Source organism: Ranitomeya variabilis, chromosome 1 (assembly GCF_051348905.1).
Source record: "Ranitomeya variabilis isolate aRanVar5 chromosome 1, aRanVar5.hap1, whole genome shotgun sequence".
Classification (NCBI taxonomy): domain Eukaryota; kingdom Metazoa; phylum Chordata; class Amphibia; order Anura; family Dendrobatidae; genus Ranitomeya; species Ranitomeya variabilis.
Window position 1 is genome coordinate 405,848,777 of NC_135232.1, and position 17,330 is coordinate 405,866,106.

The following is a 17,330-nucleotide window of genomic DNA, read 5'->3' on the forward strand; positions in this document are numbered from 1 at the left end:
GTAGCCACGGGGGGGTGAAGCCACCCCCCCTGGGCTGAAGTACCACTCCCCCTCTCCCTGCAGATCGGGTAAAATAGGAGTTAACCCCTTCACCCGATCTGCAGGGACGCGATCATTCCATGACGCCACATAGGCGTCATGGGTCGGATTGGCACGGGTTTTCATGACGCCTATGTGGCGTCATGGGTCGGGAAGGGGTTAAGTGCCACGTGCCACGTATTTAAGTGCCACGTGCCACCTATTTAAGTGCCACATGCCACGTATTTAAGTGCCACGTGCCACGTATTTAAGTGCCACGTGCCACGTATTTAAGTGCCACGTATTTAAGTGCCACGTATTTAAGTGCCACGTATTTAAGTACCACGTATTTCAGTTGCACGTATTTCAGTGCCACGTATTTCAGTGCCACGTATTTCAGTCACGTTTAGGGTTAGGGTTAGGGGTAGGGTTAGGGTTTTCTTGTGTTTTCTTGTGTTTTTCTATAAAAACGCATGCGTCTAAAAAACGCATGCGTTTTACCGCGTTTACATGCGTTTTTCACACATGCGTTTTTTTTTTGTTTTTTTTAAAAACGCATGCAGATAAAAACGCAAGTGTGAAACCAGCCTAACACAATACTGATACAAAGTCGATTGGTGATCATGTTGTATGCAGGCAAGACCTTGTTTGTTTTTCGTTTGTTTTTTTTTCCTCCGTCATAGAGGCCTCTATTGAACACTGACAGTACAGAAGTCCAGTGGTAGGCAAGTGTTATTTTGTGTAATCCTTATTCAGACGTCCGTGATTTTCTCAAATGAGAAAATTGGACCGGGTTTCATCAGTGATTTGGATCCGTTTGTTCAGACTTTCATCCAAATTTCATCAATATTGTCTCTGCAATTTGGCATGGACCACTGAAACTGCAAAAAATCATGAACATCTGAGCAGCCCCATAGACTAACAGAAGTACGTGAAAAACTGATGTGTGAATGAGTCCGAAAAGTGCCGATTTATGTGACATTCAGGCTTTGCCGAAAGTAGTTACAACCCTGAACCATTTTATTTGGCTGATATTTGGTACCTGTGTAGCTAAACAAGATAGTGAGGAGAATTGTACAGAGAATTGCACTCATAGGGGTATTCCCATCTCCAAGATCCTAACCCAGTGTGTAATATGTATAATAATTAGTGATGAGCGAATATACTCGTTACTTGAGATTTCCCAACACACGCTCGGGTGTCCTCCGAGTATTTTTTAGTCCCCGGAGATTGTTTTCTTCACCTCAGCTGAATGATTTACAGCTACTAGCCTGCTTGATTACATGTGGGGATTCTCTAGTAACCAGGCAACCCCCACATGTACTTATGCTGGCTAACAGATGTAAATCATTCAGCTGCAGCAATGAAAACTAAATCTCCGAGCACTAAAAAATACTCGGAGGACACCTGAGCGTGCTCGAGAAATCTCGAGTAACGAGTATATTCACTTATCACTAGTGATAATAATCTTTAAAAGGAGAAAAAAGTGAACTGCACCAGAATGGTCTTATTCACACTGCATTTAATGCCAGATCCTTTAAGTAAACTGAATGTATAAACAGCAAATTCAACTGGTGTTCGGTGCTCAGCAAAGAAAGAACATTACTACAGTCAAACCAAAAAGAAAGGCTTGCTGCACTCACCACGTTGAGAAAGATATCAAAGTTGTTTTATTTCATCTGTGCAACAAAAAACTTTGAGGACATGCAAGCTTAGGAGGCGTGCGGGGAGTGCAAGGGTGAACGATGGCCGTTTCGCTTAAATTGCTTCAAAGGGTCCAAGTTAGTAATAATAATATTGGCAAATACCTCCAATTAGAAATGTAGTATGGTTTTTATGATTCACTATGTCTCTTTCCTCAAGTGCAGGCATTGCAGGACCTTGAGTATCCATGGTTATGGCCACTGATATAGTGACAGTTAGCCAGTTGCTAGTGGTTGTAACCATGGATACCTAAGGTCCTGCAATGCCTGCACATGAGGGAAAAATATAGCGAATGAGAAAAACTATACTACATTTCTGGGATCTTGTGATGGTTATACCCCTTTAAGTGTGTTAGTATATTCTTCCACATTACTAAATTTTAAGCATCGAAGTCTCTTGAAGTGGATTCACAAGATTATACACTGAATTGCAAAACGTGATCTTTTCCCATTCTCCAAATCTTCTCAGAATATTTCAGCTTTCCATTATAGTATGTGCATGTGCTGATTTGCAGTTAGCCACAATAAAAGCCCACGTCTGTATTTCATCGATTGTGAAAAATTGATAACCTTCTTTTGGTGCGCAGGTTATATTCCATTGCCTTTGGATCAAGACACCAAACCAGAAGAAATAGATAACCATGACCTCAGTTTGGCCGCTTCGGGTCTGGCAGAGTTATGCGGCTTTCTTGCCCAGCCTACTCCAGTTAAAGTAGAAGACATCACAGATTCATTGGAAGACAATGACCAGAATGCATTCAATCAGGAGACAAAAGCGTATCATCTTTTAGAGGCTGAACCGTTTGAGAAAGAAGAGATTAGCAGCCTCTCAAGCGGTGGTGAAGAGGATGATGACAGTGACCTCGAGGTTGCTGAATGTGGCCTGGAACCTGGTGAAGTTCCTAGCTTGATAAATGATGACCATTCTTCCTGTGAAAAGACCAATTTATGTGTAAGCACTGATCATTTCATTGTATTTATTTATGCCCAGTCCTATTGAGCAGCTGTTAGCAGATCTTTAGCTGTAAGAGCTCTAGCCTCATTAATGTATTATACTTGCTCGTTTACTGAATCGGACAGAGCATTAATCATTATAAACCAAGATGGATTTGATTGTACAGCCTTGACAGCCTGTCTGCTGTACTTGTAAAATTAACAGCTATCCGCATAAATCACTGCGTACAGTGAGCATCATGTGTGACAGCCTACCTGTCATGTGTATAGAGGTGTCATGTACATCAGGATTCTTCTTCCGATGTGATGGCTATAAATCAGACCTACCTTTTCTGCAATGTAAGGATGACATTTTTTGCATCATTATTCAAGTGGTGATTATTTGCAGATATATAGCGCCAAATATTGAAACTACACAATAGTCTTTGTTTTCTCGGTCAGCAACAATTTGGTCTGAAGTTTCTGCCACATCCAAAATATAAATATTACAGATGAGTGTAACAACTCTGCTGGCATCACGGCATGGCCTCTCATCTCACACTATCTTACCCACTGCTCCAGGCCATGATGTGGTTTCTGTTTCTTGCCAGCTCCATATTCTGTGTCTCTGCTCTCTGCATGCTTCCTGGCTGTGTGCCTAGCGGGGCGGCGCCTGAACTCTCTGGTTCTTATAGGAATCAGGTGCACCTGTCTAAACTGTTCCTGACCTATTACCAAGAGACCTCCAGTATTTAGTGCAGCTCCACCCAGTGGACTGGGCCTCTGCAATGTGTTAACGCAGTTTGTGTTTAGCTTCTGAGTTTGCCAGGCCTTGCTCTGTTACTCCCTCTCTGGAGGCTTTTCTCTGTGTTCTTGCCTTGATCTTGTTGTCCGCCCTCCAGGAGGCAGAATATCCTGGTCCCTGTGTCTTTGTTCTTGTTCCTTGTCTTGTTCCATTACCTTGTCTGAACTTAGTCTTATCTCGGTCTGTGGCTTCCTTCCCTGCTGTGTCTTTCCTTGTGTTCTCAGTTTGCTTATGCTCCACACTCTTGCGGCTCGGCCTGCTCTGTACCTTTGTGGCTTTACCTCTGCTCCGCACTCCTGCAGTTCTGCTCCGTTCTACTCTGCTCTGCTCCTGTTGCTGTAGGAATCTCTTGCTGCAGGTTCACTCCGCATTCCTTGCGGCTCTGCTCTGCTTTGCTGCTGCAGAAACCTCTTGCTGCAGCTCCTCTCCGCATTCCTTGCGGTTCTGCTCTGCTTAGCTTCTGTTGCTGCTCCATCTCCTGCTGCTCTACCATTCCTATCCGCAGCCTTGCGGTTCTCTTCCTGTGTGAACAGGTCTCAACCTGTTCCTTCACACTCCATTCCTTCCTGCTTATTTCCGTTCCTGCACCTCCTGTGTGAACAGGTCCCAACCTGTTCCTTCATACTTCATTCCTTTCTGCTTGTCTCCTTACCTGCACCTCCTGTGTGAACAGGTCCCTACCTGATCCTTCATACTACATTTCCGTACCTGCACCTCCTGTGTGAACAGGTTCCTACCTGGTCCTTCATACACCACACCAATCAGCCCTGTGTCTCTGCCGTGCCTGCCAACCCTGTGTTCTCTGCCGTGCCTGCCAACCCTGTGTTCTCTGCCGTGCCTGCCAGCCCTGTGTTCTCTGCCGTGCCTGCCAGCCCTGTGTTCTCTGCCGTGCCTGCCAGCCCTGCGTTCTCTGCCGTGCCTGCAAGCCCTGTGTCTCAGCCGTGCTCTTCTGCCAGCCCTGCCTGATGCCCGCACCTGTCCTAGGGTTCCTGTTCTCCAAGTGGGATCAGCAGCCACAGCCAGACACCACCCTGGAGTAGCACCTGGCAGCTGCCTGCTGCACAAGCCTGACCTCACCATCAGAGGCTCCATTGAAAACCCAGGCTGTCATAGTCACGCCCCTTCCAGGGTAGTCTGGTTTGTGGCACAGTGGGGCCACAAACCCCCGAGCTCACGCCCACCAGTCAAGGCGTGAGCGTGACAGTGAGCTGGTATTGAAACATACACACGTGGTTTCAATGTACAAATGAAAGTCAGACATTGCTTTTCAACCATGCTTCCACAGAATATTTAAAAAAATAAAACTCGTGAAATAGGCCTGGACAGAATTTATGGTACCCTTAACTTAATATTTTGTTGCACAAACTTTTGAGGCAATCACTGCAATCAAACGTTTCCTGTAACTGTCAATGAGACTTCTGCACCTCTCAACAAGTATTTTGGCCCACTCCTCAAGAGCAAACTGCTCCAGTTGTCTCGTGTTGGAAGGATGCCTTTTCCAGATGGCATGTTTCAGCTCTTTCCAAAGATGCACAATAGGATTTAGGTCAGGGCTCATAGAGGGCCACTTAAGTATAGTCCAATGTTTTCCATTCTTGGGTGTTTTTAGCTGTGTGTTTTGGATCATTATTCTGTTGCCAGACCCATGACCTGCGACTGAGACCAAGCTTTCTGACACTGGGCAACACATTTCTCTCTAGAATCCGTTGATAGTCTTGAAATTTCCTTGTACCCTGCACAGATTCTAGACACCCTGTGCAAGATGTAGCAGCCCCAGAACCTAACAGAGCCTCCACCATGTTTCACCGTAGGGGCAGTGTTCTTTTCTTGATATGCTTCATTTTTCCGTCTCTGAACATAGAGCTGATGTGCCTTGCCAAAAAGTTCAATTTTTGTCTCGTCTGTCCATAGGACATTCTCCTAAAAGCTTTGTGGCTTGTCAATATGTAGTTTGGCAAATTCCAGTGTGGCTTTTTTCTGATTGTTTTTTCAACAATGGTGTCCTCCTCAGTAGTCTCCCATGAAGTCCACTGTGGCACATACAACGACAGATGGTGCGATCTGACACTGATATTCCTTGAGCTTACAGTTCACTTTTAATCAGTTTAGAAGTTTTTCTGGGTTCTTTTGTTACCATTCGTATTATCCGTCTTTGATTTGTCATCAATTTTCCTCCTGCGGCCACGTCCAGGGAGGTTACAGTCCCATGGATCTTAAATTTCTGAATAATATGTGCAACTGTAGTCACAGGAACATCAAGCTGCTTGGAGATGGTCTTATAATTTTTACCTTTAACACGTTTGTTTATAATTTTTTTCTTATCTCCTGATACAACTCTTTCCTTCGCTTCCTCTGGTCCATGTTGAGTGTGATACACACCAAGTCACTGATTCTAAGATTGTAGACACCTGTGATGCTAGATAGTGGACACACCTTGATTTAACATGTCCCTTTTGTCACATTATTTTCAGGGGTACTATTATTTCTGTCCAGGCCTTTTTCATGAGTTTTTTTTTTTTTTACAAATGCTGTGGAAGCATGGTTCAAAAGCAATGTCTGACTTTCATTTGTTCATTTACATAGATCATTTATTTGTTATTAATTTTGTCAGATTCAAGTTATTTCTGTGACCATTGTGGGTTTTTCTGTCTCTAAACGAGGGGTACCAACAATTTTGACCACCTGTGTATTTCTTCACATATCATAGACATGCTTTTGGCTGCCAATGGGGTGTATGTGATAAAGCACTTGTCAGTTGAGGGGCAGGTCTCAGGAGATGTAGGTCTTCAGCCTGCTCCCTGTACTGCCACTTGACTAGGTTGGGCTGCAGTTTGAATTATATCTGCGACTCCATTTTATCTAGGTGCCGCATTACCTGTAAACGTAATAATTAGTAATACTGGAGGCAGTTTGACATCAGATCTTTTCTCTTAGGACTTAATGTCATTCTGGATCACATACTAGGTGAATTATGAGTATCAGATACCTACATTTTGTGCGTTTTGCTTTTTATCATTCTATTCATTCAGGTTGTCTCTTAGATATACTGAAGTGAGTGCAAAACATTATTACTATGGGCAAAATGGCTGCTTATTTAAATAAGGCACACAGGAGACAAGCTTTCTTTGCACCTAAAATATATTTAGAGTATGTTATGAAATACACTGAATGTATATTAGTGTTTGTATTTTCGGATGTGTCCATATTCTGTAAATAAGATTGGATGTTTTTTCTTTATGGGTTCACAAGTACTGTAGGTTTTTGTTATGGCCGTGTGCCAATTTTCCTATTTTTTTCCCCTCTCAAGCACAAATGCAGTGCACCTGTCACAGCATAAGAAATGTTGTAATGCTGGGTAAGAAAAGTGTGTAAATGATATACAAACTTATACATGCAATAAATACATTGAAAGTACCTATCAGCAGGTTGGGCTGCCATTTTTATTTAAGAAAGCAGACTGATGATTTTGTTTTTTCTGAACGTCATTAATATTAGAAATTATTTGTCCCTAATGCCACCCTGGAGGACACAACGTTCTAGCAAAAGTCAGGTCTAAACTTCCGCCACCCCTCTCATCAAAGCGCGAGGCCTTACATGTTATTGTGCTTTGCCTTTTCCTTTACTAAACAGTCAATGAACGATATACCAATGATGTTTGGTGACTGCTTAGTAAAGGGTATGGCAGCGTTAATGTAGCTCAGACTGTGAGATCTTGTGATAGCATATGAGGCCTTGTGCTTTCTCAGGTAGGAAAGTTGCGGGATTGTGATCTGCATGCCGGAATCCATCAGTCTCAAAGTTCAAACTTGACTTGTGATAAAACATTGGGTCCTTTCCGATGGCAGTAGGAACACATCATCATTTATAATTATTTTTAAAAAATCATCACTCTTGATCCCTATTTTCCTTAATAAGTATGACAGCCACAGACTTGTGATAGGTCCTTAAGTTTACGATAGCTATGCATGATCTGCGCATAATGAACCAATACTAAAACTTGTATGACTCATGTATGTAACTTATTTACTGAAATGGTGATCAAGATGCTGATCAGTAAAGATATTCTGCCAGTTATGTTAAAAAAAAATAAAAATAAAATAAAAAAAAAGTTGCCTAGTCAGATTTTACTATTTTTCATTGTCGATTGTCATTGGTAATTTGTTAAAACATCCTAGCAGAAACATTCCGGTTTTGATTGACTGGCAGTTCATGTGGTATTGTTCACTGTAGCAGCCATATGCTTCACTTTAACATATAGATATATTTACTGTATTTATTTTGACAACTAGTACTACTACCTGTAAAGCTAGTCCCTGCAACAAAAGCAAACGGCCCACGGCGTATCCAAATTCACAGTAGCCAGGGGGTGAATTTTTATTCCAATCTCTGCTAGTTCTTCATGTTCGTGATGATTGAAGATTTCCCAGAAATTGGCCTTGTATTAGCAGGTTATTATTTAATTTGATTTCAGTAGGACTCTCCTTATAACATTTCCTTTTTTTGAGACATTAGCCAATGAATGTTCTGTATTTTGTTAATTTTTACCTTTTATTTTACCTTGAATTGTATACATTTATATCATACTACTTGTGGCATTATTTATCTTTTTAGCTGAACAACACTACCTTTTTTATCTAGAGTTGGCCAGAAACCAATGGGAAAAGACACCAAAGGGCAAAAAGTTGGAGACTTCCACTTGGCAAACCGCCTTCAAGATCGCTAATGACAGTTGTTAAACAGCAGACAACAAGTGATGAAGGTACCATCATTCTTTTGTTTGCCATGTAAAATCTGACATTAGTAGCATGTGATGAGAATGGATTGTGTTCCCAATTTCAACTTATGTAATTCATGCTGTAGTGTGCAGATATCTCTGATGTCCTTGGAAATAAATTTACAGGTGCTTCTCACAAAATTAGAATATCAAAAAGTTTATTTCAATTCTTTAATACAAAAAGTGAAAATCGTATATTATATAGTCATTACAAACAGAGTGATCTATTTCAAGTGTTTTTATCTGTTAGTGTTGAGGATTATGGCTTACAGCTGACGCTCCCTCTCCCATCATTCCCCGCTCTGCCTCACGCTGACACTGCGGGTGCGCGATGACATCATATTATCGCGCACCTGCTGTGTGGCCGGGCAGACTGCAGCCACTGAGACTGGAGCCAGGAGCACGAGGAGAGTGTGTGTTTTTTTTTTTTTTTTTTTATATATCAGTGAGTGATAACTAAATTGTGGGGCAATTGGGAAGGGGGGGGTTAAAATTACATTCTATGGGGGCTGTGCTGTATTACATTCTATCGGGGCTGGCTGTATTACATTCTATGGGGGCTCTCTGCATTACATTCTATGGGGCTTGCTGCATTACATTGTTGTTACATTCTATGGGGGGGCTGGCTGCATTACATTCTATGGGGGGGCTGGCTGCATTACATTCTATGGGGGGGGCTGGCTGCATTACATTCTATGGGGGGGCTGGCTGAATTACATTCTATGGGGGGGCTGGCTGAATTACATTCTATGGGGGCTGGCTGCATTACATTGCTGTATTACATTCTATGGGGGGGCTTTATTACATTCTATGGGGGCTGGCTGCATTACATTCTATGGGGGCTGGCTGCATTACATTGCTGTATTACATTCTATTAGGGGGGGTGTTGGGTGTCGAGTACAGGGGGAATCTCGAACCATGTCTGCTGCGGTCTCCCATTCTTCTTCAGCCGCAGTGGAGTCTGCTCAGCGGAGACGTCGGTCCCAGCATCTGGCTCAGGCTGATACTGGATGACTGGTTACTACTGCCCTTCCAGGCTCTGTCATTGTAGCCAGCAATGTTCAGCAGCGAGCAGGTCTTTCTGGGACTAAGTCCCGCTTTTCCTATACTGAGCATGCCCACGGGATGACCTCCCATTGGAGGTCTGGGGTCACATGCTCAGGTCCTGTAGCAGCTTCTATTGGACCACAGGAAGATCCTTGTCTGCTACAGCTATAAAAGGTTTGCATGGCCGCACGGCCATGTGCTAGTATCAACCTATGTTTTGAGCCTTGCTACTGTGTGGTCATGTTTGCATGAGGTCAGGGTTGGCTGAAATAAGCTCCTAGAATACCGGCACCTCCGGTGAGGAGTTGTGTGTTTGGATTCAGGTCTTGGCTGAAATAAGCCCCTAGAATACTAGAATACTGGCACCTCCGGTGAGGAGTTGTTTGTGTGCTATGCTGACTGCATGACCACAGTTTTGCTCTGTTTGGTAGCTGTGTTCCTCTGCGAGGTTAACAGGACACAGCATTTCCCTATCCTAGCGATTCTGTGAAGTAACAGAGTTCGCTAATACCGCCATATAGCGCCGCCAATTGCTAGCAGCAGGCTCCTCTCCTGCACGGTGGACCCCGGGTTGCGAACGCACCTATTATTACATATATTTATACTCTGTGCATTCCGCCAACCCTAACAGGGGGGCTTTATTACATTCTCTCGGGGCTACATTATATTCTATGGGGGGCTGTATTATATTCTATGAGGGGTGATTGCAGCATACTCTGAGGGGGCTACATTATATTCTAGGGGGAGCTGCATTATACTATATGAGGAGGGCTGCATTGTGTTCTATGGAGGGGCTACATTATATTCTATGGGGGGCTGCATTATGCTCTATGAGGGGGCTACTATATATATGCAGGGGCTGCATTATACTATCATGAGGGGGCTACATTAGATTCTCTGGGGGGTTACATTACACTCAGGGGGCTACAATATATTCTGTGGGGTGGCTGCATTATACTCTGGAGTGGCATCATTATACTATATGTGGGCTGCATTATACTGTATCGGACTATGGGGAATGCATTATACTATATGAAGAACTATGGGGTGCATTATAATATGGGAAGTGAATTGTACTACATGGATGACTATGGGGAATACATTATACTATATGGAGCACTATGAGGAGTGTATTATACTATTTGGAGGACTGTGGCAGTACATTATACTATGGAGGACTGAAGAGTATATTATACTATATGGAGGACTGAACAGTGTATTTTAATATATGGAGGACTATGAGGAGTGTATTATACTATATGGAGGACTGAGGAGTATATTATACTATATGGAGGACTGAGGAGTGTATCATACTATATGGTGGACTGAGAAGTGTATTATACTATATGGAGGACTATGTGGTGTATTATACTAAACAAGCAAAATGGCTATTCATCGAGTGATTGGATTGTTTATGTGGGAACAGAAATCCTTGTTCTCAGCAGCACATCGCCGGTGTAAACTGTAGTTGTGCTACTGATAACATGATACTATATGGGGACAGATTGATCTAATTGTGATTGTTCTGTCCCCATCATTCTTTCTCAGTTGGTGTAAAGAGGCCGGGAAACAAGCGAACAACTTCAGTATTGTTGATCACACTCGTTTAGTGCCCTGAGATCAGCGCATGTAAATACTGCAGAAATGCTTCGCAGGGAGACCAGGCAATGATGATGACAGTTGTAGTTGGCACCCGACGCCTGGAAATAGCGCTAACTCTACTGCTTTTCCCAGCTGCCAAAGCATTTAATTCTGGTATTTGTAATGATTTTTAGGGTTGATGTCAGCTGCGTAATGTCAGCTGCTATCAATCCCTGGTGTAAGTAATGGAGAGGTGTCTATCAGACACCCCCACTACTAGCCCAGACATGGCAAGACCCAGCAACTCTGAAGAGCGGTGACGGTAGTAACAATACCGCTCTTCACAGTCGCCGAGTTCAGCGCAAGACCCGGAATATCTGAAGAGCGGTGATGTTACTGATGTCACAGCGTTTCAGAGTCACCGGGTCTCGTGCTGCGGAACCAAAAGTGGCTGTAGGCAAAGTTTATGGAGCATCAGAATGAGGTGCCATAGCGTTTGGTCATCTCATCCCTTCATTATCTACGAGATCCAGTTATGTAGGTAAAGTAGCGGCTTTTCTTGTTACTGCAACTTAAAGCCATAAATAAGACAGAGCTGTAATGCTGGATACAGCTGTAATTATATGTTATATAGTCTTGTTACACTTCCCTCACTTCTTGTAACCTACAAGTGTACAAAGATATTATACAGTCACCATGTGACAAGTGGGCCTGTGTAACTTCAAATGCCAGGGCTGAATTTTAGTCCCAGTCCGGCCCTGGCTTACAGCCAATGAAAACCTAAAAGTCATTATCTCCGTAAATTAGAATAATTAACAAAAAACATTTGCAAATGATTCCTAAGCATGTAAAGAGGTCCCTTAGTCTGTTTCAGTAGGCTCCACAATCATGGGGAAGACTGCTGACTTGACAGATGTCCAGAAGGCAGTCATGGACACACAAAATAAGGAGAGCAAGCCACAAAAAGTTATTGCTAAAGAAGCTGGCTGTTCAGACTTTTGTATCCAAAACACATTAATGGAAAGTTGAGTGGAAGGAAAAACTGTGGTAGAAAAAGGTGCACAAGCAACCTGGGTCACCGCAGGCTTGAAAGGATTGTTAAGAAAAGGCCATTCAAAAATTTGGAGGATATTCACAAGGAGTGGACTGCTGGAGTAATTGCTTCAAGAGCCACCACACACAGGTATCCAGTACATGGGCTACAAGTGTCGCATTCCTTGTGTCAAGCCACTCATGACCAATAGACAATGCCAGAAACGTCTTACCGGGGCCAAGGAGAAGAAGAACTGGACTGTTGCTTATTGGTCCAAGGTGTTGTTTTCAGATGCAAGTAAATTTTGCATTTCATTTGGAAATCAAGGTCCCAGAGTCTGGAGGAAGAGTGGAGAGGCACACAATCCAAGCTGCTTGAGGTGTAGTGTGAAGTTTCCACAATCAGTGATTGTTTGGGGAGCCATGTCATCTGCTGGTGTAGGTCCACTATGTTTTATCAAAACCAAAGTCAACACAGCTGTCTACCAGGAAATTTTAGAGCACTTCATGCTTCCCTCTGCCGACAAGCTAATTTGGAGATGAAAACTTTATTCTCCAGCCGGACTTGGCACCTGCCCACACTGCTAAAAGTACCAATACCTGGTTTAAAAGCAACAGTATCACTGTGCTTGATTATCCAGCAAACTCACCTGACCTTAACCCCATAGAGAATCTATAGGATATTGTCAAGAGGAAGATGACACCAGACCCAACAATGCAGATGAGCTGACGGCTGCTATCAAAGCAACCTGGGCTTCCATAACACCTCAGCAATGCCACAGGCTGATCGCTTCCATGCCACATTGATGCAGTAATTGATGCAAAAGGAGCCCTGACCAAGTATTGAGTGCATTAACTGAACATACATTTCAGTAGGACAACATTTTGGATTTTAATATCATTTTTTCAAGCTGGTGTTATAAAGTATTCTAATTTACTGAGATAATGACATTTGAGGTTTCATTGGCTATAAGCCATAATCATCAACATTAACAGAAATAAACACTTGAAATAGAACGCTCTGTTTGTAATGACTCTATATAATGAGTTTCACTTTTTGTATTGAAGAATTGAAATTAACTTTTTGATGATATTCTAATTTTGTGAGAAGCAACTGTATCTAATAAAATCAATATACTGACATATAGGCTGTTCCTGTGCCCATCTGGAACCCAGACAGGTGCCAGTTCCTCTTTTTACTGCTGTCACGGGGCAAATCTTGTTACCGTACTTAAAATTTACACTTCTAGTGTCATTTTCTATGTTAAAATATATGCTTCACTAACAACATGTGCACGAAGCTAGTCACTTCATTCATTTGTTTGATTTTTGTGTACGTGTTCACATGTATCTGTTATGGTCTACAGCGCTTTCTATATTCTGGTTTTCAGATTAAACTTGCCCCTTCAAGTGAATCGGTCTGAGAAAAAAAACTAGACAGCACATAGATGCAATCTTTCTAGCATCTGTGTCCTGTTATTTTCACTGATTAGCGGTAGGAGAAGCTGAATCTGGCCCTAATACATCAGTAATGTCTTCATTGGAACCATGAAACTGAAGGTGACCTCACTGGGAAGACACTATTCTAGCCATGTAGACACTATTAACATCACATTGTGGGATGTGTAATGGCAAATAAGACACCCGAGATCTTCAGATGTAAGGGCTGGGCAAAGAATTGCACCATTTTAGTAACACATATGAAGCAAAGTGCATGGCAGATTCTTGGATGCCTTGAAAACTGCCAAGCAAGTGCACTTGGCAATCCTCTGAGCTTCCATACAAATGAATATGGAGAACTGGACATAACCCGGCCATGTCGCCACTGATGTACCTTTCTCAACATAAAGCAAGACCCATAAATATTTGAGATGGGGTAACCCCTGAACAGTGAGTTCACTCTTTTCAGACAAATAGTTTTTTTGTCTGGCAAAAAGTATCTAAAAATTGTGACAATTTAGCTTTTTTTTGTGAAATTGCAGCATAAAAAAACACTATTGAATGTTATATGTGAATGCACCCTGAGGAATGAATTGTTGAGTCAAGTGGATTGTTGTTGAACCAGTTAAATCATTAGCATGTGCATTATAAAAAAAAAAAAATAATCTTTGGGCTTTTTCCACACCTTAGGCTTCGATTCATCCTTGCCTTTGCACCTGTTTTTTTTTGTGTGTGTGTATATATATATATGTATGTGTGTATGTGTATATATATATATATATATATATATATATATATATATATATATATATATATATATATATATATATATATATATATATATATATATATATATATATATACATACACTCACCGGCCACTTTATTAGGTACACCTGTCCAACTTCTTGTTAACACTTAATTTCTAATCAGCCAATCACATGGCGGCAACTCAGTGCATTTAGGCATGTAGACATGGTCAAGACAATCTCCTGCAGTTCAAACCGAGCATCAGTATGGGGAAGGAAGGTGATTTGAGTGCCTTTGAACGTGGCATGGTTGTTGGTGCCAGAAGGGCTGGTCTGAGTATTTCAGAAACTGCTGATCTACTGGGATTTTCACGCACAACCATCTCTAGGGTTTACAGAGAATGGTCCGAAAAAGAAAAAAAATCCAGTGAGCGGCAGTTCTGTGGGCGGAAATGCCTTGTTGATGCCAGAGGTCAGAGGAGAATGGGCAGACTGGTTCGAGCTGATAGAAAGGCAACAGTGACTCAAATCGCCACCCGTTACAACCAAGGTAGGCCTAAGAGCATCTCTGAACGCACAGTGCGTCGAACTTTGAGGCAGATGGGCTACAGCAGCAGAAGACCACACCGGGTACCACTCCTTTCAGCTAAGAACAGGAAACTGAGGCTACAATTTGTACAAGCTCATCGAAATTGGACAGTAGAAGATTGGAAAAACGTTGCTTGGTCTGATGAGTCTCGATTTCTGCTGCGACATTCGGATGGTAGGGTCAGAATTTGGCGTAAACAACATGAAAGCATGGATCCATCCTGCCTTGTATGGAGCATCTTTGGGATGTGCAGCCGACAAATCTGCGGCAACTGTGTGATGCCATCATGTCAATATGGACCAAAATCTCTGAGGAATGCTTCCAGCACCTTGTTGAATCTATGCCACGAAGAATTGAGGCAGTTCTGAAGGCAAAAGGGGGTCCAACCCGTTACTAGCATGGTGTACCTAATAAAGTGGCCGGTGAGTGTGTGTGTATATATATATATATATATATATATATATATATATATATATATATATATATATATATATATATGTGTGTGTATGTATGTATGTATGTATATATATATATATATATATATATATATATATATATATATATATATATATATGTAATTTTATTTATTTTATTTTTTTTACACGGTTTTTGACATCTGTTTTTACATGTTCACGCCTGTAATCTTTGGCTTTCCTTTATATGGGCAGAGTCCAGCAGTTCCAGATGATTTCGCCTGATTTATCGGTTGCAACTTTTTAAAAAGTCAGCGAATTTGGCGAAACGTCATTCTTGGTGTATTTTTGAGAACGTCAGTTATTCAGCACAATTTTTATGACTTTTGGTGCCAATGTGCAACTTCAGTTCAAGACGGGAAGAAAGCCCATTTTTGGACTTTGCGCCAAATTCATGAATTGTGTTCACTGGTTTTATGAATTTGGTGAAACTGCAACTAATATCACAAGACAAAAAGGAAAGGGATGCAAATGATGAATCGGGGCCCACAGTGTGAAATTTCAGCCGCAGCGCAGCATTGTGGAGTAGTCACGGCAATAAAGTGTAGGACCACCGCTACTTCTGTCTTTGTTACTCCCACACAGCGCTGCAGCCTACCAAAATGGCTGCCATGAGAAATGGCTCATCAGACCAGTGAGGATGTGAACATTTCCCATGTAGTAGAGCAATGTGTAATGGCAGTTCACATCCTTTAAATGAGCTTTTTTTTTTTTTTTTGCATCAAACTACGGGTTATGGCAGAAAGGTTCTCCTTTTAACGTTTTACATGTAATTTTAGCCTTAGATGAGATTTTCGGTTTCCTTTTAAATGTAACAATTTTTAAGCTTCATGCAGAAATACGCTTTAGTACAGAACTCTTGGTACTTATGATACTAATCAGTTGATTGTAATTACAGTACAGAAATACACAAAACCTGGTAAGAAAGTTTTCATTTCCTGCTAAATACAAAGCATACATCTATATCTGCCAAGCATTTTACTGTGCACTGAAATACTACCTACAAACTCATATATAGCTTAGGCCAGATTTCCACATATCTCTGAATCTGGATTTCTTGTGCCTCGACTGATGTCCGAATGATATCAGAAGTTGTTTGGCTTTTTTTTTTTTTACCAGTTTCTACTGCAAAAATGATGAGATTGAAAAGTGCAATATGTAACATATAACCTTTTCTAATCCGGGTCCGGAAACAACGGATTCAACGGATATACAGATGCTTCTCACAAAATTAGAATATCATGAAAAAGTTAATTTATTTCAGTCATTACAAATAGTGATGTATTTCAAGTGTTTATTTCTGTTAATGTTGATGATTATGGCTTACAGCCAATGAAAACCCAATGGTCATTATCGCAGTAAATTAGAATACTTTATAACAGCAGCTTGAAAAAATTATTTTAAAATCCAAAATGTTGGCCTACTGAAATGTATATTCAGTAAGTGTACTCAATACTTGGTCAGGGCTCCCTTGGTATCAATTACTGCATCAATGTGGCGTGGCATGGAGGTGATCAACCTGTGGCACTGCTGAGGTGTTATGGAAGCCCAGGTTGCTTTGATAGCAGCCTAGAGCTCATCTGCATTGTGGGGTCTGGTGTCTCTCATCTTCCTTTTGACAATACCCAATAGATAATTATCTATGGGGTTAAGGTCAGGCGAGTTTGCTGGCCAATCAAGCACAATGATACTGTTTTTAAACCAGGTATTGATACCTTTGACAGTGTGGACAGGTGCCAAGTCCTGCTGGAGAATGACATTTCCATCTCCAAAAGCTTGTCTGCAGAGGGAAGCATGAAGTGCTCTAAAATTTCCTGGTAGATGGCCGTGCTGACTCTAGTCTTGATAACATAGTGCAGCTATACCAGCAGATGACATGGCTCCCCAAACCATCACTGTTTGTGGAAACTTCACACTAGACCTCAAGCAGCTTGGATTTTCTGTCTCTCCATTCTTCCTCCAGACTCTGGGACCTTGATTTCTAAGGTCTAGTGTGAAGTATCCACAATCAATGACTGTTTTGGGAGCCATGTCATCTGCTGGTGTAGGTCCACTGTTTTATTAAGACCAACGTCAGTGCAGCCGTCTACCAGGAAATTTTAGAGCACTTCATGCTCTAAAAAGCATGTGGCCTAATTTAAATGATAACAAAGTAAAACAAATCTTGAGTAATACAGATAATAAAGT

The 17,330-nt window shown here is 41.8% G+C and overlaps 1 protein-coding gene across 2 annotated transcripts in view; it reads left to right on the plus strand.

Moving 5' to 3' along the window:
- The window catches only part of KDM4C (lysine demethylase 4C), a 595,853-nt gene that overhangs the window by 338,701 nt on the left and 239,822 nt on the right, over nucleotides 1–17,330 (plus strand). For both annotated transcript variants that reach the window (XM_077249185.1, XM_077249186.1), the window contains 2 exons: nucleotides 2,309–2,673; nucleotides 8,098–8,218. In XM_077249185.1, coding sequence (XP_077105300.1) covers nucleotides 2,309–2,673; nucleotides 8,098–8,218 — 486 coding nt within the window. The remainder of the gene's footprint in view (nucleotides 1–2,308; nucleotides 2,674–8,097; nucleotides 8,219–17,330) is intronic.